This window comes from Asparagus officinalis, chromosome 7 (genome assembly GCF_001876935.1).
Source record: "Asparagus officinalis chromosome 7, Aspof.V1, whole genome shotgun sequence".
Classification (NCBI taxonomy): domain Eukaryota; kingdom Viridiplantae; phylum Streptophyta; class Magnoliopsida; order Asparagales; family Asparagaceae; genus Asparagus; species Asparagus officinalis.
Genome location: NC_033800.1, coordinates 36,882,813 through 36,907,758, shown reverse-complemented (window position 1 = coordinate 36,907,758; position 24,946 = coordinate 36,882,813). Strand labels below are relative to the sequence as shown.

General features: G+C 37.4%; 1 protein-coding gene across 1 annotated transcript; it reads right to left on the bottom strand.

The window, feature by feature from the left end:
• Nucleotides 3,157–7,380, bottom strand: LOC109849187 (WAT1-related protein At1g09380-like). Its single transcript, XM_020418999.1, is given in 7 exon segments — nucleotides 3,157–3,330; nucleotides 3,333–3,381; nucleotides 3,979–4,205; nucleotides 4,208–4,374; nucleotides 6,018–6,134; nucleotides 6,235–6,297; nucleotides 7,122–7,380. Coding segments are annotated over 7 exon segments (897 nt in total). The 5' UTR covers nucleotides 7,298–7,380; the 3' UTR covers nucleotides 3,157–3,232.

The window sequence follows — 24,946 nt, the reverse complement described above, 5'->3', positions numbered from 1 at the left end:
TAGGGCAAACATTATCAACCCTTATTTTCATTTCCGAGAACTACCATGGACCGCATATGAGGCGATATGGACAGAGCTTATGGTAACTGCATATTGCTTTAGCTTTTCATTTATTAATAATTAGTAATTGATATTAAATTATCCTTACTAAATGTGTATGTAAATCTACAGGACTGCTTCTGCCTTGAGGACTTTGAGGGGGCTTGGAATTATGTGTTTAATATCAAAGTTGAAGCAGTCCTCAAACAATGGAGACATGAGATCAAACATGAAACCTATGACAGGTATGAGGAGGACTGGCAGAGGTTTTTAAACCTCGATGACCGAGTTGACGAGATTCATTTCACAGCTCTCATCATGTATTGGGACAGCGATGCCGCCAAGGTTAGTTTCATGAAAATTACTTTATAATTTTAAGATATTATTTCATTATATATTTACTAAATTTTTTTTTAAGAATAAATCCACGAAGGGGTCAGAAAATAGAAGAAAGAAGCTACATGACCACAACTTGGGTTCACACTCCTATGCCAATCTGGAGAATGTTTATTATTAGGATACAGTATATATGTCATTTAAAGCTTTAAATGATCTTAATGCTTAGTATGATTATGAAATCTCATAGTTTATAATATGTCAGAGAAAATCATTAATTTCGATACACTTGAGGGTAAAAGCGGCGTATGATACTTTTCGTGATAGATATAGGGGTGATGAGAAGAATCGGGATAAGATCAAGGCAAATCTCGAGTTGGTGGTGAGACTTATACATATCTTGGGTAGTATTATTAACTCTATTTTGTTGTTAATATTACGAGGAAACGAGAACACAAATAATATGGTCTTTATGTTAATATTACGAGGAAACGAGAACACAAATAATATGGTCTTTACCTTAAATTAACTATATATTTGTGCTTTAGGAGGGATTTGAGGCAGCATTCAAGGAGGCTGCATCTGTGTACATTTCACAGGAGGAGGAACAAATCGAGCCAGACCCTCACATGCTTTCTGCAGAGGAGAACATCACTCTCACACAGAATTTGATAGGTCATAATAGGTATGGATGGTAAAAAATCGAATCAATTTGAATACTATGTTCCTATTTATATTTGTTTAACATTATTGAATTCGAGAGCAAAATTTAATATTTATTTCTCCCTAATAATAGGAGATGAAGATATCCTCTGCATGGTGTTGGAGCTTCACCCGGTATAAGCATGAGATCATCCACAGTATCCTCCACGCCATCTACATTAATGAGAGCAGCCCCAAGCAGTTTTCAGGCTATGTCATTTGTCACACGTATCTCTGCGTTTTTGATTGACAAGATTAACCCGGAGATGCATATTCAGGTGACTAGTGAGATGACTAGAGTTGCGCTAACGGCGAACTCAATGGACTATCTTATGGGGTATGTTATACAATATTTAGACGGTGTGATTCCTTATAGCGCGTATGGTGGTACCATACGGATCATAAGCTCGATTGACGATAACTCCGACGCTAGACAGAGCAGCGCTCAGGTACCTTATTTTTTCTTATATTTATAAATTTATTTTTATAATATGTTATCAAACACCACATAATGATTATTCAATTGAACATTCAGAGTGAAGATATTAGAGGGAGCAACACTCGTTCTCGTAACCGGGATAGAGATACTGCCGATGACGATGATAGATGAGGTTTTTTTTATTTTTAATGTAATAAACAGTTTTATTTGTTATAACACTATATTTATTCATGTCGTGTATCCATTTGTTATAACACTATATTTATTCATGTCGTGTATCCTATCTTATTCATGTACATTGTTAGTATATATGTTGTTGGATGTATATATCGTGTATCCTATCTTATTCATGTACATTGTTAGTATATATGTTGTTGGATGTATATATTAGACGGAATTAGTTAATGTATATTTTGGATTGGATGGTTAGATTTGTGCATTGGTTGGATTTGATTATATTTGGTTTTGAATGGAACTGTTATGAATTTTGATTATATTTGGATGGTTGGATGTATTCATGTGTACAATATTTATTGGATATATTCATGTAATAATGTAATTGTACAGGGAAATACAAATTGTAAATAATTTTTTTTGCTAAAAAAATATCAACCTAGACGGAATTTCATCTAGGATGAGTCAAACTAGACGGAATTCCGTCTAGGTTGTCATAATCAACCAAGATGGATTTCTGTCTAGGTTACCAACCTAGACGGATTTCTTACTTCTGTCTAGGTTGACTACCGTCTAGGTTGATCACTCTAGACGGAATTCCGTCTAGTTTGAGCCAATCTAGACGGATTCAAAATAAACAGAACTAACTAGACGGAATTCCGTCTAGGTGAACAAACTTAGACGGGATTTGGAGCAACCTTGACGGAAATTTCCGTCTAGGTTGCTCGTTTTTCTACTAGTGGATAGGGGTTTTTTCTGCTTCTTTGATGATTTCTTCTTCAGGTTTCGGTCTTCACATTTCCAAAACCAACAACAAGTACTCCAAATAATGGCACAAAAATATACATCTCTTTTTAGTTTGTCCTCTCTAGTTTTTTAAAAAAATGGAATAATGGAATATTGCTCTACTAAATATACAGATTCTCATAAAAATAACTCCTTTGAAACCACTTAAGTAGCTACTCATGGAAAATAGCTCAAAATCCACGAAAATCTACATCTCCGACTCATTAGCAATCCACTAACCAACTAGAGTTACATTAATCGAACACGCTACAATCATATTTCTCACACAATCCTTGATATGCTCACTGATCACACCGCCTACCTAATAAAGCATACACTTCCTTAAGTCTCATTAATCATGGACCAAATCCATGGAGAGGTCTGGCCTCAACAGTTCATTGCGTCAAAACATATACGGACCATTTTGTGTTTCTGTGGTCACTTTTGGGCACCAATTGGTTCATGGCTTGGGCTGATGTAAATTGGGAGATCAAAGCTTGTAGGATCCTCATGCCCTTCCGTTGGTTTGACACCAACACTTAGAATTTTCTGAAGCTCCCTCCCTTTTCCCCACAGCACCATGTTCGAAAAAACAAAAACGAAACTGGGAGAGAGAAATGAGTGACCTACGTTCCAAAGTAGAGCTTCTCATCAAGATTCGAATTTTATGCAAACAACAAAATTAGGAGGGGTACATGTGCAAATAGGACAGATTCGAAAAAACAAAAACGAAACTGGGAGAGAGAAATGAGTGACCTACGTTCCAAAGTAGAGCTTCTCATCAAGAATAGCCCATCCGAGCACCGCAACAATCACCAGCAGCAACGGATTGAACATTGACACAAACAACGCCTCTCTATGCACCAAGCCATCAGCGACACCGCGAACCCTGATCCAATCAGCCCCTTAACAAGCCAATATTTACAAATTTAGTACACATTTTTTTTTTTGAATAAAGATAATACGAGAAACACTCTTCATCTATACTCAGTTTACCAAGGAATCCCTTCGTCTAAAAAGTTCAATAGAAAACCTCTAGGTACTGTTTTCAAATAGACCTTAGTTCTTTGGCCTAGATTGATGAATAATAAAAATAAATTTAAACTGTTACTCATATCCAAGAACCAACGGTGATGAGTGACAATTTACTTTATTTATTTTATTTTATTTATTTATTTTAACAAGGGAATACTTCGAACAATGGGTGTCAAACTCTCAGTCATGTCTAAAGGGCAGCCCCCAGCGCATAGTCTCGATATTCTAAGAAACTAACTTCTTGTGGGTGTTCCCTAGGAGAGTCGAACTCGAACAGACCTTTAAGTACTACTCATAAACATTTACCAACTCAGCTAGACCCTAGCCTCTTGGATAATGACAAGGTTTTTTTTTGTTGAACTTTTTGGTGAACGGCCTTCTTAAAAACAAGACATGATACAGATAAAATGAAGTCTCCCATAATCTACCAAAAACTGCAACAGAACTTGAACGAAACAGCCACTTACAAGGTAGATGGCCGTGTAGAGCCTGATATCCCACCCTAGTGCCCATGCCGATACATTCCGCTCCACCACAGCCCCTAGAACAAAACATTCCGCCGCAGCCATCCAGCACATAATGGCAGAACTTGTATACGGAGAAGAGAACGATTTACTCATCTTCGCCTGAATAATGAACCACACCGAGTACGCAAAGCAACTGGCGATGACAAGGATCGCGCCTACTAGCATATCGGTGCTGCTGTTGGTGGCTTCTCGGCGTACTTCCAGTGGATGTGGGAGGGCCAGATGTGGACTAGGGTGCCCTTGTAGAAAGTCATTAGCATCGATCCTCCGATGCAGAGGATTGTGCCGATGACTTTGGCTTGGCCTGGAACTGTTCGGATCCCGACTGTTTCCATTCTGTGAAGGAAAGAGGTATTTAGGAAGTTGCATCCTTTATATGGAAATAATGAGTGCTAGCTACTAAAAATAGACTAAGAGATTCATCTGGTGAAAGTCCTTATTTTTATCTTTGTTATTTTGTTTTCCTAAATGAGGTGATAGTTTCATACCCACTATCTCCGCGTTCCTTTTTGTTTAGTACTATTTAACTATATGTGCAAGATGAACATAAAAGTAAAACATATTATCTACGTACACAACTTTTTTTTTAGTAGAAATCATAGATAGAACCTTCTTTGTCTAAGTCTTGTTTTGCAATAAATCAACATATATATCGTTTGTTAAATACTATAAAATGTACTCAATTTATTTATGTAAAAAAAAATTCTATGTTTGATTATGAATCCCCACTTTGAGGTATGTTCAATTACAGAAATCTATACTTTCAGTAAAAACATGTCACAGAGTACTTTTTATTAACATTTTGTATAAATGAATGTTAACTTTTTACAAGAGATGAAATTTGACAAAAGTCCTCTAAATGAATTAAATTTTCTTTTCTTTTGTTTTTTCAAATACAAAGGAGGATATAAATATATATGACTACATTAAGAAGATTTCTAGCACGACTGCGTATCATGGGACTAGCACTGAGTTTCAACCTATTATTACTATTTAGAGTCAAATCTTATCTCTCCTGAACCGTACCCACTTATCTACTTCAGGCATTTTTTGAGGGAATTAATTTCTTAATATGGTTCGCATCTGACAAATCTTCCTTAATTAAGGCTTTGGTTAACACACTTTATAGACCAAATAATTGCATATTGACTCCGCAAAAAGAGGTCGCTTTCTTTCTCCACTTTAGTCGCAATTCAATCACTAAATATGAAAGTTTACTAACTATAATGTTTATAGGACTTTTCGTGAACCATGGAAAAGTGTAAAACGATAAAATCTACAATAAGCATCTAGTGAAGCTTAATATATAGTACTCATACCTCAATAACATGCATATATATATGAAACCATATATAATATGAAAACGATATATATGATGGCGTAATAAATAAAAATAGTTGTTAGGTCTGTCTTTCTAATCACATTTGAACAAGTAGATTTTATATTGTTGTATATCTCGTAGTAGCTTATTTTGTTAAATAATATTAATCTTCCATTGTGACAAATTAAAGTCAGATTGGGTGAATAGTTCGATTGTTTCTAGTCTAAAAATAATAATTCAGTACTTTTTCAGCTAATAATTAAGAGCTAGTTTTCAATAAGTATTCCCTATGTATTTCATAATATCCCAAGAAAATAATCTTCTAGAGCAAACTAAAAAGTATAGGCTAATGATTAAATTCTCTGGTCACGAGATCGATTTATTGACTTTGTAAATAACCGGTGACATATCTACCAAGCCACCAACAAAAAACCGCTGACCGCCCTTGCAGACGAGGCTTATGAGCTTACACGTGTCACGGCTCACGATCTTAGAATCCTACGTGGCACTGTGGGGTTACAACAAACCGAGCTTCTCCATGTGAGCCTCAGCCAAGGTGTTTTTCTTGCGTGTGTTAGCTTTTTGTTCATTTTAAGGCATTTTCCTTTTTAATTAGTTAGTTAGTTAGTTAATTAGTTAGTTAATTAATTATATTTACCTAAAAGGAATGGCCATGATGAAGGTGATGGCTGGTAGCATGTTGTTGAGAGCGCATGCAATTGTTGGCGATGAATACTTGAGCCCCAAAATATACGTCAACTGGTTTATAGTTGCCCTGCATTTATACGACACATATAAACATTACATATTGAAATATAAACCTTTAATTCTTACTTTATTACGTAAACTTTTATCAGGTGACAAGTTCAAGTTACCCAAACAAAGAGCAGAAGAAAATCTGGACAAGTACTCCACGAGTAATTTTCATGCGAGTTTTCCTGCAAAAATGAAAATGAGGTTATCAATCATGCATTTATTAACAGCATCAGATGCGTTAGTCTTGCAGTTCCTCTACTGACACGTGGCAAAATATGCAAATTTCCCCAAAGTGAGGGAGCCCTTAATACAAGTGCAACATGTTTTTGATCAACAGTCCTTAAAAAATAATAAAATGGAAAACAGAATAACAAGATAACAAATAATTATTTAGTGTGCGTATTCTGTTGAAAGAATTACGTATACGAAATCTCAAACCATAACATAAGCAATAAAGTTTGTAGAACGTACTACATATGAGGCGATATAATTAGTATGGTTGAAGTGATAAAATAGAAGATTAAAAAGGAAAACTAGTTTTAGATTGAAGCTTCTCTTGATTAGAAAGTTTTAGATTGAAGCTTCTCTTGAATATATAGAAAAAACCACGTGATTAATAATACTCCCACTAGAACTGATGAAATTGTCTGAGCATGCTATGTATAACTTTTTAATGAAAAAGAGGGCCTCTCCATCCATATTATACAATACAAAAATGAAAGAGAAAATTAAGTATATAAAAATGTTTACATAAAATACTATATATGCGTGAGTTAGAAAATTAAAAAAAAATCAACTTCTAAATTAAAAAAAAACCAAGAAATTAAAGGGGAAGAAATGAGAATAAGGATATGGTAGTCTTAAACCTATCCATGAAGTAATCTATCCGCGATACTATCATTACAAAAAAAATGAAAGAGCAAAAATTAAAAAGAAAAAACATTTTTTAAATTCAATAAAAACCAAGAAAAACAAATGATGATGAATGAATGTGGGAACTTCAAACCTCTCCAAGAAGTACGCTATCGGCGTCAAGAGCACACTAGCGATGATTTGTCGATAGGCAATCATAACATAAGCGCTCATGCCTGAATCCATTGCTAGCTTCGACAATATATTCAACCCCGCAAACCCAAATTGTACTGCAACCATGGCAAGCGTCGGAAGACAATCACTAGCCATTTGTACTTGTTTTCCTTTTCCCTCCCTCCCTCTCGCTTCTCTTGTGTTGTTCTTCGTAAAGAGAAGGGAGAGTGAGGAGAGAGAAAGGCTAGTGAATGAATGAAGAAAGATAGGAGAGATTGAGGGGGTTATATATAGACGAGGAGAGAGAAAGAGAAGGAAGGAAACCAACCCTGACGTTGAGGAGGCTAAATGGTAATAACAGAAAGCGTAGAAGAATCCAACAAGCTCTCTACCTCCTCCTCGTGTATAATGCAACTCTCACTTTCTCTCTCTCTCTCTCTCTCTCTCTCTCTCTCTCCACACAAATTAAACTACTTCTCTCTCTAGCTTTATTTCTTTCTCTCTCTAGATTTGTATGGAGGTAGCTTTTTCGTTCATAATTGATTGATGTGCGTTTATGCGGAGAAAAAACAGTGAAACCGTTTATGTGCAAGCTGGGGTTTCTTGCACCACTTATTCTCTGGACTAGATGTGCATCAGGACAAACATGAGTAGCTGGGGAGCTTAATTAATCAGGCTCGCAATTTCTTCATTTTCCTCTGGGACCCACGGTGTTCCTTATCGGGTCGGGTTACACGGTGTAGGATCCTCTACGTCCTGGGTTTTAGAGAAACTTTTAATATTAATCAATGGCATCTCTTCCTTATCAGCAAATGATAGATTTAGCACTCACTGGCCTGTTACTCGATGCAAACAGAAGAAGGCCAGAGTTCATGTGATTAATTAATCGTTCTTGTGGAAGCTGAAGCGCTGTCGACCGAAATGGATTTCTTTTCTTTGGCTATTAATTGTTTCGAGATATGCTGATCGATGCATAATGCAAATAGAGTCACACGACATTTGGTATGGGATGCTAGCTAGCTGCGGAGTTTGTGGTGCACTAATAGAAGGCAATGACCACGTACTCATAAAGGGTATCCGGGCTAGAGAAATGTGGAATCACTTTGATGCTCACTGCAATGCTGCTGTCCATTCTTATGACTACAGTTTTCGTGATTGGTTGCCGATGAATTTAAAGCACGATGAGTCATTGTCTGTGGTGAGGCAAACTGGAACATTCTCTTTGATGCAATTTTATGGTTTTTATGGATTTGGATCGAGGTGAAAGAATATCTGGGCTAGGATGAGCACAATTTTTTTTGGAAATATTGCTTCTAGCCCTCAAAACGAGTCAGAGTGCTCCCCCGCGGCCCGGACTTGTCAACGGTCCCTTCGCCCCAAAAACACCTCAGTGATTTTCCTCTAGCCCTCAAAACACACACCCCCCCCCCCCCCCACACACACACACGTGAAACGTTTGTTTAAAGCCAACGTGATCTTCCCAAAATACCTTCATACAGCCCGTCACCCTATCAAACGGAAATCCGGTAATAGTACTGTAGCATTAATTGGTGATTAGAATGTGGTTTTTGAGGGAAATAACTCATTTCCCTCCAAATTATTACCATATCTATTCCTCCTCCCGCAGTAAAACCATCTCCTCCCTGTTTGCTTACTCCAACTTTTCCCCGACCACTTAATTCTCCTCATTAAATCATCTTCGATCTTTCAACTACTCTTGTTTAAAATGATGGATTGATCACTTCTTTGCATGGTGACAAACGCAAAAAGCAACGAAGACGGTGACAGTGTCTTCGTAGTTATCAAAGGGACTACAGAAATCGTTAGCTTGAAATATCAAGTGTCATAAAGGCTTAAAATACCAATGCAATCTCTTTCACTGAAATTCATATGCGATAGGGAAGAAAATTCAGTATTTCAATTGATAATGTCGAGGACTTGAGTTTGATATTCGAGTATTGTCGTCGTAATGGATTTACAGACGTAAACTTGTATGCTACATCTGCTGGGAAATCCTCAACATCTCAGAACACCCAAACTACTCCTGAAAATGTGTAAGCATTTCACTTATAATTTCCTTATGAGTTCACTGATAGGTTATGAGTTGGTTGTTAACCTTATGCATTGGTTGCTAAGGTTATGAGTTGAACGACAAGGTTAAGGACTGATTGTTAAGGTTATGTGTCGTTTGCATGATTTTATGAGATAGTTTTAAGTTTGTTGCTAAGGTTATGAGTTCGCTGTTACGTATACGAGTTGGTTGCTATGGTTATGTGTTTGGTGTTAAGTATACAAGTTTGTTATTGAGGTTATGAGTCCGTTGTTAAGATTAAGGGTTCGTTGTTAAGGTTATGTGTTGGTTGTTAAGGTTAGGAGTTCTGTTGTTAAGGTTAAGACTTCATTGTTAAGATTATGTGTCGGCTATTAAGGTTAGGAGTTCGTTGTTAAGGTTAAGACTTTGTTGTTAAGGTTATATGTCACCTGTTAAGGTTATATGTCGCCTGTTAAGGTTAGGAGTTCGTTGTTGCGGTTATAATTTTGGTGTTAACCATATAAGGTATATCTTCATTTTTGTTAGCCTTATGTGCTGGTTGCTAAGGTATTAATGTATTTTTTTACTTCTACAAGACTATCCCAAAAGAAAATTCCCGATGCGCAGCTGCCACGCTCATCCAAACATGTAATGATGAGTGTATTCCTAATGATAATCCCACTGGCGACTTGATCATGCTGCTAGAAGACATGATTAACAACCAAACCAAGATCTCAACTGAGTGGCACATGGTCATACGTGAAATTGGTCAGAAATTTAATAGTGCTGCTGAAGTTAGATTAGCTCTTCAATACTATTCAATTGTGAAACGGTTCGAGTATGATTTTTACCATAATGAACAAAGACGTATAAGAGTCTATTATCGATTCAAGCACACGCATGGTTGCCCTTGGATGTTGTTTGCTTCCCCACTCAGAAATTCGTTGATTATGTCTATAAAGAATTTCTGTTATACCCACACTTGCGGCTAATACGGAGCTAATGCTAGCAACTCAAGGGCATCAAGAAAGTTTATTATAGGCAAATACAATCTGTTTTGAAGGTTAGGCCAGATCTTCGTACAGTTGATATCAAGAACGACATGCTCTCAAATTATGGCATCAAGATTAACTACAATAAAGCGTGAAAAAGCAAACATATAGCTTAAAGGACTTGTTTGGTGACGATGATGAGACTTACGATTCACTGGGATGGTACATTTTTTTTATTCTTATGTTTTTGTTGTGAAGTTTTAGTATTGGTTGCCAACCTTATGTATTACTTGTGAAGGTTATGTATTGGTTGCTAACCATACGTATTAGTTGTTAAGTATACTTGTTGGTTGTTAAGTATACTTATTGGTTGTTAAGGTTAAAGGTTAGTTGTTATGGTTATAAATCTGTTGCTAAGGTTACTACTTTGTTGTTATATTTATGCAGGTATGAAGCCACGGTTCATGCAACTAATCCAGGAAGTCGTGTTGTTATTAATGCTAATGACGGAAGGTTTAGGCGTTTGTTCATAAGTTATAATGCCTGTATTGAAGGGTTCGTTGCTGGATGTAGGCCTCTCTTATTTTTGGATGGAACATTTCTTAAAGATCGCTACAGAGGTATACTACTTAGTACCACAGGATATGACGGTAACCAAGGAATATTTCCTCTTGCTTATTGTGTATGCGACCAAGAGAATGAGAATAATTGGAAATGGTTCTTACGAGGATTGTGAACGATATTGTATGATAGGGAAAAGCCTTACAATCCTCCACATTAACTGGTAGTGATTTCCAATGCCGACAAGGGTATTAGGGTAGCAGTCGAGATATTCTTTCCAGATACTTTCCATTCAAGGTGTGTTCTGCATCTAGTTGAGAATTAAAAAAAAAAGATGAAGGATTTTGGTCATAAGGCAAATGTCGCTCAGATTTTGGGTGATTTGTTACAAACTACAGCTTATAAAGTACACAATTTCTAAATGGGATGATTACATGAAAGAATTGACATCGATCGATCATAGGGCTTATGTTACTGTAATAGAATACTCCCCGGAAGATGGGCAAACGCTTACTTTCTTGTTATACGGTATGATAACTTTGTATAAACGTTATTTGTTAAGGCTACAATTTAGTTGTTAAGGTTACATTTAGTCTACAGTTTTGTTGTTAAGGTTAGGTTTTGGTTGTTAAGATTAGAGTTTTATTGTTAAGATTAGAGTTTTATTGTTAAGGTTAGAGTTTTGTTGTTAAGTTTACCCTTTTGTTGTTAAGTTTATTTTTGATTGTTAATGTTACTTCTAACGTTGCAGGTATAGTCATGTTACTTCAAACGTTGTTGAGTCCTTCAACAGCTGGATAAGAAAGACACAAATGTTACGAATCCTGCCTTTGGTGGAGGCGATACGAAAGCAAATCATGGAGTGCATGCATGAAAGAAGGCTTACGGTAGCGAATTGGTCTGGAAACTTATGTCTACAAGCGGAGATAGTGTTGAGTGAGAATACTCATCATGGTAGATGCTTGGCTTTTAAACACTCGACAGAAGATATTGTGGAGATCGAATCTAATAAAACTTGTCGTGTAGATTTAAAAAATCGAGAATGTTCATGCAGGTCTTGGGATATCAGCCGCATTCCTTACAAACATGCGTGCGCTATAATTATTTGGATGGGATAAGATATTTATATATATTGTGATTGGTTATTGACTGTTAAAGCTTTCAGAGAAAGGTATACACCGATCCTCTTTCCTATCCCAGATTACGAGAAACGCTTTGTACCGCCAGAAGACCGATTGTTAAAGCCTCCCCTCACAAAAAAAGGCATGGAAGACCATGTACTAGACGAATAAATAACAGGTCACTGAACACCCGTCCTGTAAGTGCTCTCGATGCCACATGGAGGGTCACAATCGTCAAGCTTGTAACGAGCCTATATAGTTACTAAACAAATGTATGTCTTACGTATCAACATTCAAAAAATATTTGTGCTTGGCCGTTATAATTAAGGCTATTGATTGGTTGTCAATGTTATGGCTTGGTTGTAAGGGTTATGGATTTATTGTTAAGTTTAATATTTCATTGTTAAGGTTATGGCTTGGTTGTAAAGGTTACTGTTTGGTTGTCAAGGTTATGGCTTGTTTGTTAATATTTACGTATCTGCATTCAAAAAATTCATCCTTGGCCATTATAATTAAGGCTATTGATTGGTTGTCAAGATTATGGCTTGGTTGTAAGGGTTACAGATTTATTGTTAAGTTTAACATTTTATTGTTAAGGTTATGGCTTGGTTGTCAAGGTTATTGTTTGGTTGTCAAGGTTATAGCTTGGTTGTCAATTCGCACTTGGTTGTCAATGTTACTGAGAGAATTTTTTCTCCTTCTGCATTCAATGCATTTCACAGTAACGTTTGTTCCCAAGACAAGAAAGTTATGATCACCTTTCTTCTCGCTATTCCCACCTACCACGCAGCAATCTCCACCATAACTTCGCTTGTTCCAAAATAGGACAATAACCACCACCAACCCCCCTCCCCCACCTCCCCCACTATCTCTCCAATCATCCTCCTAGCACCTTCAAGTCTCATTTTTGTCATAAACCAGAAGATCATAGCTCACGATGATATCGTTTGCGTCTACTGTCATGGCTCAGGGCATATCTCCCGAAATTACCCTCATAGTCTAAGAGCTTGCTCTCCTCCATGATTGCTTGCCATCCCTGCTAATACCACCATCACCATTCAAGAGCTTTCTTCTTTCGCTATTTTCGATCTTGAGATGGGTCGTCCATCTATTCAGGAGCTCGGAGAAATGCTTGACTACCGCTTCAACATCCTATCATGGCCCCATCAGATCAAGTAGGCCGTCGAAACTAGCTTCATGGTTCAATTTTCGTCCGACGACCTTATAGATCAAGCCATTGAGCTCAAGCTGATAGATATAGGCTCCTTCAAGGGCAGATTCAAGCATTGGAGGGAGGACCTCAGGCTATCTATATTGCCCAAACACTTTCTAACATGGATCTGCCTCTTCAGACTCCCATACCACCTCTTGGATTAGGAGTTTCTGCAATCGATGTTCGAGGGTATTGGCGAATGCATCTTGTGCTCTATTGACGTCACCACAAAAAATAACTTCAAAGACTATAGAGTGCTGCTCAAGATTAGGGATGTTTCGGATGTCACTAAGAGGATTAGGTTCTGTTACATATCTCCTATTGACAGCAACCTAATGAAAGGCTACGTCGTCACTCAGGTTATCGGTGAGCCAGAGGTCCAGGAGCACCAAGCGAAGAGGGAGGATGATCCTATTGACATTGCTGTTGACCAACCTTCCCCTAGCCGTCGCCACCAGTGTACTTAGTCGTTTAGAGTTGACCCAAAGTTGATCGAGGTGACATGGGATGGTAGGCATATGACGGTGGAGAGAGACCTCTGGCAGCAGCTTCTCTAGGTCCAAGGTGTTAGGGGTCCACCTTTCATAAGGACAGGGGCTTCTCAGACGACTTCGCTTCAAGCAAGGATAGCGGGGGAGGAGCAACCCCTCACTTGGTTAACAGCATCTATATATTTACTTTTGTTTTTTTAACTTGATGTTTAACAATATATACTGGATGATATGTTTTGTTTAACTTGATGTACATTTACTTTTGTTTTGTTTAACTTGATGTTCATATAGAATGTTTGTTATAATGTTGTGTGTTGCGTTGTTACGGTTAATGACTGGTTGTTAAGCATAGGGCTTAGTTGTCAAGCTTACAGATTGGTTGTTAACCTTAGCTTTTTGGTTGTTAAGGTTATGGTTTGGTTGTTAAGCTTATGGGTTTGTCCTTAAGCTTATGGGTTTGTTATTAATGTTACGGTTTTGTTGTTAAGCTTAACTTTTCATTGTTAAGATTATGTCTTAGTTGTCAAGCTTATGGACTGTTTGTTAACCTTAGCTTTTTGGTTGTTAAGGTTGTGGTTTGATTGTTAAGCTTATGGGTTTGTCGTTAAGCTTATGGGTTTGTTGTCAAGGTTACGGTTTTGTTGTTAAGCTTAACTTTTTGTTGTTAATGTTATGTCTTGGTTGTCAAGCTTACGGACTGGTTGTTAACCTTAGATTTTTGGTTGTTAAGCTTATGGGTTTGTCATTAAGCTTATGGGTTTGTTGTTAAGGTTACGATTTTGTTGTTAAGCTTAACTTTTCGTTGTTAAGGTTATGTCTTGGTTGTCAAGCTTACGGACTGGTTGTTAACCTTAGCTTTTAGGTTGTTAAGCTTATGGTTTGGTTGTTAAGCTTATGGGTTTGTCGTTAAACTTATAGGTTTGTTGTTAAGGTTATGGTTTTGTTGTTAAGCTTAACTTTTTGTTGTTAAGCTTAGGGCTTGGTTGTGACTTCGTTGTTAAGGTTACGAATTTGTTGTTAACCTTTCATTGTTAACCTTTCACTGTTAAGGTTATGACTTTATTATAGATTGGTTGTCAAGGTTACTAATGGACATGCTATAAACAATTAAATATTTATATTTATAATATTTACAAGAATTAAATATTTATATTTATAATAGTCTATCTCTCAATGTCATCGTCGTCTAGTTGAACGAGATCTTTGTTCCTCTTCCTGCCTTCAATTCGTAAATATGATGATAGCTTTGCTTGTATGACCTATGTGTTATGCTCTTTGGGCGTGAGGTGCAAGACATTTCTACATTCGATAATGGCTTTTATAAACTGGTAGACGTAGATCCTACAGTCATACCTACACACACAAAAAATACACCATTAAATTCCTGTGGTTAACAACCAATATATACTTAACAACCTCTACCTAAGCTTCACATCCAAACCATAACCTTAGCAACTAAAGTGTAACCTTAACAACAAATCCCTATGGATAACAACCAAAGCTTAACATCAACAACCTAACCTTGACAATCAATTTCCAACATTAAATTCCAAAAAGAGTCTCAGAAAACTTACGATCCCTTTTGTTCCTCGCATGGAACAATGATTGGGTCGAATACGCTGTACAATTTATTTTTGTCGAAGGCAGCTTTAATGTAGTTGAAGGCTTTAACAATGTTCAGCACGGGTTCCCAATGCCCAGATCGTTCTCTCAAGGAGTCATAGTCTGGCAACATTATTTTTTACATCAAACTCTAAAAGATGCCAATGATCCCCTTGGACAATGGGAACTAAGAGGTTAGTAAATCCTTCATCGAACAAATTTTTGATGAAGAGTTCATATGCTTCTTGGTAGTTAGGTCTCTCCATATGTATTGTACGTTGTAATCAAGAATTAGACTGATCAGAAACCTTTTAACATTAGATTAAAATAGATAAATAGATATATGTATGTCATATACTTACAGAAAAGAAAACAGAAAAGAGCTCATATTTTTTGCTGGATGATTCGTTCTGACTTTCACGTATTATATCTAGCAGCGCCTCAATAAGCTATAAGTTGATAATAATTAATAAATAAGGGATAGTATTATAAAGGATGATAAACAATAATTATTAAGAATAAATCTTACTAAATTATCCAGTCGACTACCGCGTAAAATATTAAGAAGCTCAAATCGGTCATTAGACGACCATTTACCTTTGTACACTTTAATCAAACTGCAAAAAAGAATAAAATCGATAAATATAGTTAGCAACAAACTCGTAACCTAAACAACAAAGAAGTAACTTAACAACAAATCCGTAACCTTAACAACCAACGGTAACCTTAATGACAAACCAATAACCTTAACAACAAACCAGTAACCTTAACAACCAACCCGTAACTTTAACAACTAACCTGTAACCTTAGCAACATAACCTTAAAAGCGAAGCTATAACCATAAAAGCGAAGCTATAAATTTGTAATATGAGATAAATACTTACTTGTTAAACCTACAAATGTAGAAATGGTTGAGAACTTTATTCTCCTCTTCTGTCAGCAGCACAGTAACATCTGTCGACACCTTATAATTATGTATAAATGTTGGGTGCTTATCAAAAAACTTTATGATGAAGCCTTCAAAAAAGGGAATCCCTATGTTTAATTTATCCCTATAAATTCCTTCTTCCTTGCTCATAGGGGAACTCACGAGGGTTTCCCAAATTGAGTGGGGATCACATTGTAGCCCAGCAGGCGGCAACTCTGCTCCCTTTTCCTCCACCACTTCTATAATAGCTTTGTCCCCCATGGTTTGTTTTTCTTTCTTCTTTTCCCCCTCAGTGTAAGGGGTAACTATATGTTTGGAAGGCTTCATCCTTCTTTTTGTTCTAATTTTTTAAGGGGTGTGGGCAAATTTGCATCCCCTTTCTCTTATTCAATTTTATTATAATAAGAGGAACATCTTCGTCCTCATAAAATGTGTCAGCTACTGGTGGAGGGATTTTCTCTGGTGGAGGGATTTCCCTCTCAGTGTCCATGTGTGGAGTGCATGTTTCTAAAAAAACATTCGAAATAAAAATATGAAAAAACTTAACTACCACTATCAAAACTTAACTACAAAACTATATAATTAACAATCGATCCATGAACTTAACAATAAATCCCTAAACTTACTAATACGTAAACTTAACAACCAATCCTAAACATGTAGTGAAAAAATTATCTAACATGTACAAGTTTGCAGCTCCATCGCTGGGCTGGACACCTCTCCAGTCGGCTCAAAAAATTTGTCAGTGGCTGCTGGAGGGACTTCCTTTGGGTGAGGATCTTCCACCTCCGTATTAATGCCAGTAGTATCCGGTAGAGGGACTTCCCCTGGTGGAGGGCCTTCATTCTCCTTATTAATGTCAATAAAAATTGATGGAGGGACTTCCCCTTGTGGAGGGTATTCGCTCTCCTTGTTAATGTCAGCAAAGAATAGTTGAGGGCCTTCCCTCTCAATGTCAATATCAATGTTGAAGGACCCTAGAGGGGGGGTGATTAGGGTCAAGAGGCTCTAATATGCAATTAAAAAACAGTACAAACAAACCACAGTAACAGAAGTGCAATAATAAAGAAAGAGATAAAGATAGGAATCGTTATCCTTGACGCGCGATGTGTTAACGAGGTTCGGCCCGCTGACCTACGTCCCCGCTCCCCACTCTCGAGGAGAAATCCACTAACACATCCGGTTTGGAAGCCGGAATTTCGTCTACACAATGATCCCACAAGATCTCTCTCTCACTGCACAGTTGATCTCACAGATCACACTCCCTCACAGTCGATCTACACAAGATCTCACTCACAGCAGCAGAAGATAAATGCAAGACACTCTCTTTACACAAGCCCCTATAGCAAAGAGAAGAGTACTGAAGCTGGGAAGTGAAACACACACAAGAACTCAGAAGAACAAGTTTGATTTGAAAATTTTCTCAGGAAGAAACAGAGCTCTCTGGTTCTCTTTCAAAACGTTAGGGCTTAGGGAAGAAGAAGCAGGCTTGGGGGTTTTTTATAAAAGAGTTTAAATCAATAAAAACAAAAACCCAATCTTCCTATTTAGGAAGATAATCTACTTTGCAGGTTGTGACCTCAGACTGTGCCAAACACCATTAGGTGAAAGCACAACGATCGAGGCAAACGACCGTTTAAAAAAGTCGCGGCTGACCAAAAGTGAAAAATCGGTTGACCGAAGAGAATTTCGGTCGACCGAAAAATACCGTCGGTCGACCGACCGAAAAATTCGGTCGACCGCGGGCAGCTAAAGAAATTTGGAAAACCAAGCAGAGCCTCTTCGGTCGACCGGAACGGTCGACCGATTTGAAGATTGAAAATTCGGTCGACCGTATCGGTCGACCGACGACAATCTGGAAAGATACTGAGGAAAGGTCATAGGATCGGTCGACCGGGCCGGTCGACCGATTTCTGATATTTTCCAGAAAACAGGTTTTTGACCAACTTGAAATATTTGCAAGATATTCATTTGACCTCTGAAAATTCTGAAACTTTGTAAAATGTTTTTAATACTAAAAACAAACTGTTTGGAAAAAGAATTTTGCAGATAGGTACTCATACTTGTGAAAAATAGTGTTTTGTGAAAAACGCTTAAAAGACACAAGTCTAAAAACGTGTGTGTGATTCCCAATAGCTTCAAGTAAACTCAGTAACTCTTTGCCTACATTCTAGCACTAGAGAGAAAAATAAAAGAAAGCTAATATCCTCATATTGAAAGCAATACTTGAGCTTTGATATAGCTTGAATCGGATGAAGCTTTTATATGACTTTGTTGTTCTTGAAATAACGTTGCTTCATCTTTTTGGCCTCCTCCTCCTTTAGATGTCTTCGTTTTAGCGTATATTCCATCCATCCTCCGTTAATGGCACTAACGAGCTTGACAAATGATTTTACTATATTTACACTCAATAAGCCATTAGTACCGATAATGGTGGTTGTAAGAACATCATCAAAACATAAGGGCTAACAATCTCCCCCTTTTTGATGATGACAACCAACCATTATATAAGAGCAAAAATAAAATAGCTTATAGATAGGTGCTCCCCCTATCTATGAGCTCCCCCTAAATATATGCAACAAATGAGGAGATTTCTCTCCCCCTTTGTCACCATCAAAAATGGGGTAAAGAGAAATGCCAAATGCAAAATGCAACTAATCAAGCAAGCAATGTAGAACTTTCACATAGTGCATAAGCCCAAACCATTTCTTATGCGACAAAAATCATCCTCTCCAAGAGGCTTAGTAAATATATCCGCTAGTTGAGATTTGGTGTCAACAAATACTAGGGATACATCTTGTCTCTCTACATGATCGCGTAAGAAATGATGGCGCACGTCAATATGCTTAGTTCTAGAATGCAAAACCGAATTTTTGGAAATATTTATGGCACTTGTGTTATCACAAAAGATTTTAATATTTTGAAAATTCAAATCATAGTCAACTAAACTTTGTTTCATCCATAAAACTTGAGCACAACATAAGCCGGCGGCAATGTATTCCGCTTCCGTAGTGGACAATGCAACACAATTTTGTTTCTTGGAAGCCCAAGAAACAAGGGAATTTCCTAAGAATTGGCATGTTCCACTAGTACTCTTGCGATCTACCTTACATCCGGCAAAGTCGGCATCACAAAAACCATATAAATCAAAAGTGGTACTTTTTGGATAAAACAAACCAAGGTTAAAAGTTCCATTAACATACTTAATGATTCTTTTAACCGCAATTAAATGAGACGCTTTGGGAGAAGCTTGAAAACGTGCACATGCACATACACTAAACATGATGTCGGGTCTACTAGCGGTGAGATAAAGAAGACTACCTATCATACCTCGGTATAGTTTTTGGTCCACATCTTCACCACTCTCATCCGCATCAAGCTTAACACTAGTACTCATGGGAGTAGGCGCATGCTTAGAATTCTCCAACTTAAATTTCTTCACCAATTCCTTCGCATACTTGCTTTGTGAAATGAAGATCCCATCCTTAGTTTGCTTGACTTGGAGCCCGAGAAAGAATGTAAGCTCTCCCATCATACTCATCTCAAAGTGATCCTGCATAACTTTAGAAAATTCCTTGCACAAGGATTCATTAGTAGCACCAAAAATAATGTCATCCACATATATTTGAACTAAAATGAAATCATTTTTCCTTTTTCTCACAAAAAGTGTGTTATCAATAGATCCTTTTGAAAAACCATTTTCAACAAGAAAACTAGAGAGGCGAGCATACCAAGCCCTAGGAGCTTGTTTCAACCCATATAAGGCTTTTTGTACCCGGTAAACATGATTAGGAAAAGCATGATCTATAAAACCGGGGGGTTGCTCAACATACACTTCCTCTTCTATAAAACCATTTAAGAAAGCACTTTTGACATCCATTTGAAATAGTTTGAAATTTTTAAAACTAGCAAATGCCAAAAACATCCTAATAGATTCCAACCTTGCAACCGGTGCAAAGGTTTCATCATAGTCTATGCCCTCCTCTTGATTGTATCCTTGGGCAACCAAACGTGCTTTATTTCTAGTTACAATGCCATGTTCATCAAGTTTGTTTCTAAAAACCCATTTTGTACCAATTACACTAGCATTGTTAGGTCTAGGAACTAACTTCCAAACTTCATTTCTTTGAAAATTGTTTAATTCTTCATGCATAGCCAAAACCCAAAATTCATCATTCAAAGCATCATTAACCTTTTTAGGTTCTAGTTGAGATAGAAATGCAACATTACCACATTCACTCAAGGCTTTTGAGCGAGTTATAACTCCTTTTGAAGGGCTCCCAATGATTTGTTCCTTTGGATGATTTGATGTGAATTTCCAAGCTTTAGGTGGTTCAACTTGATCTTGAGCGTTTGTGCTATCCACATCCTTTTGAACTTCTATAGAGGGAGTGTCATTGATTTGCAACAAGTCCAATCCTCCCTCAATATCATCATCATCATCTTTCCTAGGCAACACAACTTGAGAGCCAACATTAGTCTCATCAAAAGTAACGTTTATAGACTCTTCAACAACGAGGCTTCGTTTATTGAAGACCCTATAAGCCTTACTTCGAGGTGCATAACCCAAGAAAATACCAACATCAATTTTGGAATCAAATTTATCATGGTGATCTTTTGTATTTAAGATAAAACATTTGCAACCAAAAACACGAAAATAACCAATGAAAGGAGTTTTTCCATGATAAAGTTCATAAGGGGTTTTCTTAAGCCTTGGTCTAATCAAAACACGATTTAAAACATGGCAAGCCGTATTGACGGCTTCCGCCCAAAAGTATTTTGGTAAATCAAAAGAATTTAACATAGTACGTGCCATCTCTTGTATGGTGCGATTTTTCCGTTCAACAACACCATTTTGTTGTGGTGTTCTAGGAGCGGAAAACATATGAGTTATACCATGATGAGCACAAAAATCATAGAAAAATTCATTTTGAAATTCACCACCATGATCACTTCTTATCTTAACAACTTTCAAATCTTTTTCATTTTCAATTCTTTTAACATGATTTGCAAATTCTTCAAAACAATCATTTTTCTTAGCAAGAAATATTGTCCATGTAAAACGAGAAAAATCATCAATAATCACAAAAACATAGTGTTTGCCTCCAAGAGAGGTAACACGCATAGGACCAAATAAATCAAGATGAAGTAATTGCAAAGGTTTAGAAGTTGATACCTCATGAATGGATTTGAAAGAAGATTTCGTTTGTTTACCTTTGGCACAATCCTCACAAATTGTATCTTTTATGAAGTGTAAGTTAGGTAGCCCTTTCACAAGATTCTTCTTAGACAATTTTGATATTAACTCCATATTTGCATGTCCAAGTCTCTTGTGCCAAATCCAAGGGTTTTCATCAATAGCCGCAAGACACTTCACATCTTGATTAACTAACTCATTCATCTCAAAAATATAAACATTAGACTTGCGATTTGCAATAAAAACAATATTTCCATCCATACTAATGATGCATTTATCCGGTTTAAAGGAAATATCAAAACCTTTATCACTTAATTGGCTAATGCTAAGAAGATTATGATTCAAACCACTTACTAAATAAACATCTTCAATTGTGGGTGAGGGTTTCTTACCAATAGACCCGATACCAATGATTTTACCTTTCTCACCACCACCGAAGGAGACATTGCCTCCTTCAATCCTTGATAGGGTTGCAAATAACTCTTTGTTGCCCGTCATATGATGTGAGCAACCACTATCAAGGTACCACATCTCCTTACGTCGTTGCCGTGACGTTCCCTACAAAAGAAGAAGATGAAGGTGTAGTAGCTTTAGGTACCCATGTCTTGGGTCCTTGGTGGTTAGTAGTGTTGGTACCTTTGGGTACCCATATCAAACCATAAAAATCTTCATTGTCTTTAATTCTACAATGAGTAGAAATGTGTCCATGTCTCATACAATAGGTGCATACAAAATTTCTTTTGTATGTACGAATGTTGGAACTATGAAACCTATTTCTACCATGGTGATTGTAGTTGTCATAAGCATGAGTGGGTCTAGTTCTACAACCCTCAATTTCTAATTTTTCAATCTTTGATCTTAATTGCTTGTTCTCGAAATCGAGATCTCCTAGCAATTCATCTTTTAGAGCAAGAGAGGTTGTTAGTTGCTCTAGCTTAATATCACAAGAGGTATGCAATTTTTTGAAAGAAGAGTATTCTTTAGACATTCTTTTAAATTCAAAGTTCAACTCTTCTAATGCCATAGCTATGTCACATTGCATATAGAAAGATTCACTTTCGGCCTCGGATATTACCTCTTGTTCATTTGCCATGAAACAAACATTTGGGTCATGAAGAGCAAATTTGGCTCCTTCTTCATCACTATCCGAGTCACTTGGTTCGGATTCTTCCCATCCGGCATACATAGCCTTCTTCTTTTTGTACTTCATGTACTTTTCCTTGAGCTTGGGGCAATCCTTAGCGATGTGACCCGGTTCGTTGCATTCAAAGCATTTTCCTACACGAGATGAAAACTTGTTGTTAGATCGGGGATTAAATTTTTTGTTCATTTTGATAAGTCTAGAGATTCTTCTAGAGAGATGAGCCACTTCTCTAGAAAAATCAACTTCACTCTCCGACGACGAAGATGAGTTGTCACTAGCTCCCTTGAGAGCTATGGTCTTCAATTTTGGTGACGGCTCCTCAACTTCGCGTGATGACCCTTCCTCCTTTTCCTTCCCCTTGAGCTTCTTCTCATGCACTTTGAGCTTTCCGATGAGGCTATCAAGAGCTAAGGTAGTAAGGTCATGAGCTTCCTCAATGGCCGTAGCTTTGGGCTCCCATGCCGGAGTTAAGGAGCGAAGTATCTTGTAGTTCATCTCTTGAATGGATAGTTGCTTATCTAGACCATGTAATTCATTGATGATATTAGTAAAACGAGAAAACATAGCATCAATGGATTCATTTGGAAGCATTTTAAATAGCTCATAATCATGCATAAGCCCACTAATTTTAGATTCCTTAACTTGGGGGGTTCCTTCATGTGTGACACATAATTTTACCCAAATTTCGTATGCGGTTGCACACGTGGAAACTCTATTATATTCATTAGGGGAAAGACCACAAATTAAGGCGTTCATAGCCTTAGCGTTGAGATTAGCTAGGTGCCTTTCTCCATCGGTCATGTTCCCGACTTTGGACTTTTCCTCATATTTCTCTTCTATGAGCTCTAGAATGTCAAGGTCTATGCAACGAAGGTAAATTCTCATTCTAGCCTTCCAATAGGCGAAATTTGTCCCGGTAAAGAGAGGTGGTCTAGTTGTGGATTGTCCTTCTAACATATGCATATTCAAAGAGGCCTCCATTAGATCTTTTCTCTAAGGTTGTTAAACCAAAAACTGATATAGAGACCAAGCTCTGATACCAATTGAAGGACCCTAGAGGGGGGGTGATTAGGGTCAAGAGGCTCTAATATGCAATTAAAAAACAGTACAAACAAACCACAGTAACAGAAGTGCAATAATAAAGAAAGAGATAAAGTTAGGAATCGTTATCCTTGACGCGCGATGTGTTAACGAGGTTCGGCCCGCTGACCTACGTCCCCGCTCCCCACTCTCGAGGAGAAATCCACTAACACATCCGGTTTGGAAGCCGGAACTTCGTCTACACAATGATCCCACAAGATCTCTCTCTCACTGCACAGTTGATCTCACAGATCACACTCCCTCACAGTCGATCTACACAAGATCTCACTCACAGCAGCAGAAGATAAATGCAAGACACTCTCTTTACACAAGCCCCTATAGCAAAGAGAAGAGTACTGAAGCTGGGAAGTGAAACACACACAAGAACTCAGAAGAACAAGTTTGATTTGAAAATTTTCTCAGGAAGAAACAGAGCTCTCTGGTTCTCTTTCAAACGTTAGGCTTAGAGAAGAAGAAGCAGGCTTGGGGGTTTTTATAAAAGAGTTTAAATCAATAAAAACAAAAACCCAATCTTCCTATTTAGGAAGATAATCTACTTTGCAGGTTGTGACCTCAGACTGTGCCAATCACTAATAAGTGAAAGCACAGGAGTCGAGGCGAAAAACGACCGTTTTAAAAAATCGCGGCTGACCAAATCGGTTGACCGAAGAAATAATCGGTCGACCGAAAATACCGTCGGTCGACCGACCGAGAAATTCGGTCGACCGCGGGCAGCTAAAGAAATTTGGAAAAACAAGCAGAGCCTCGTCGGTGCGATTAGAAGATTGAAAATTCGGTCGACCGTATCGGTCGACCGACGACAATCTGGAAAGATACTAAGGGATGGCCATAGGATCGGTCGACCGATTTCTGATATTTTCCAGAAAACAGATTTTTGACCAACTTGAAATATTTGCAAAATATTCATTTGACCTCTGAAAATTCTGAAACTTTGTAAAATGTTTTTAATACTAAAAACAAACTGTTTGGAAAAAGAATTTTGCAGATAGGTACTCATACTTGTGAAAAATAGTGTTTTGTGAAAAACGCTTAAAAGACACAAGTCTAAAAACGTGTGTGTGATTCCCAATAGCTTCAAGTAAACTCAGTAACTCTTTGCCTACATTCTAGCACTAGAGAGAAAAACAAAAGAAGGCTAATATCCTCATATTGAAAGCAATACTTGAGCTTTGATATAGCTTGAATCGGATGAAGCTTTTATATGACTTTGTTGTTCTTGAAATAACGTTGCTTCATCTTTTTGGCCTCCTCCTCCTTTAGATGTCTTCGTTTTAGCGTATATTCCATCCATCCTCCGTTAATGGCACTAATGAGCTTGATAAATGATTTTACTACATTTACACTCAATAAGCCATTAGTACCGATAATGGTGGTTGTAAGAACATCATCAAAACATAAGGGCTAACAAATGTCACCCTCGCTT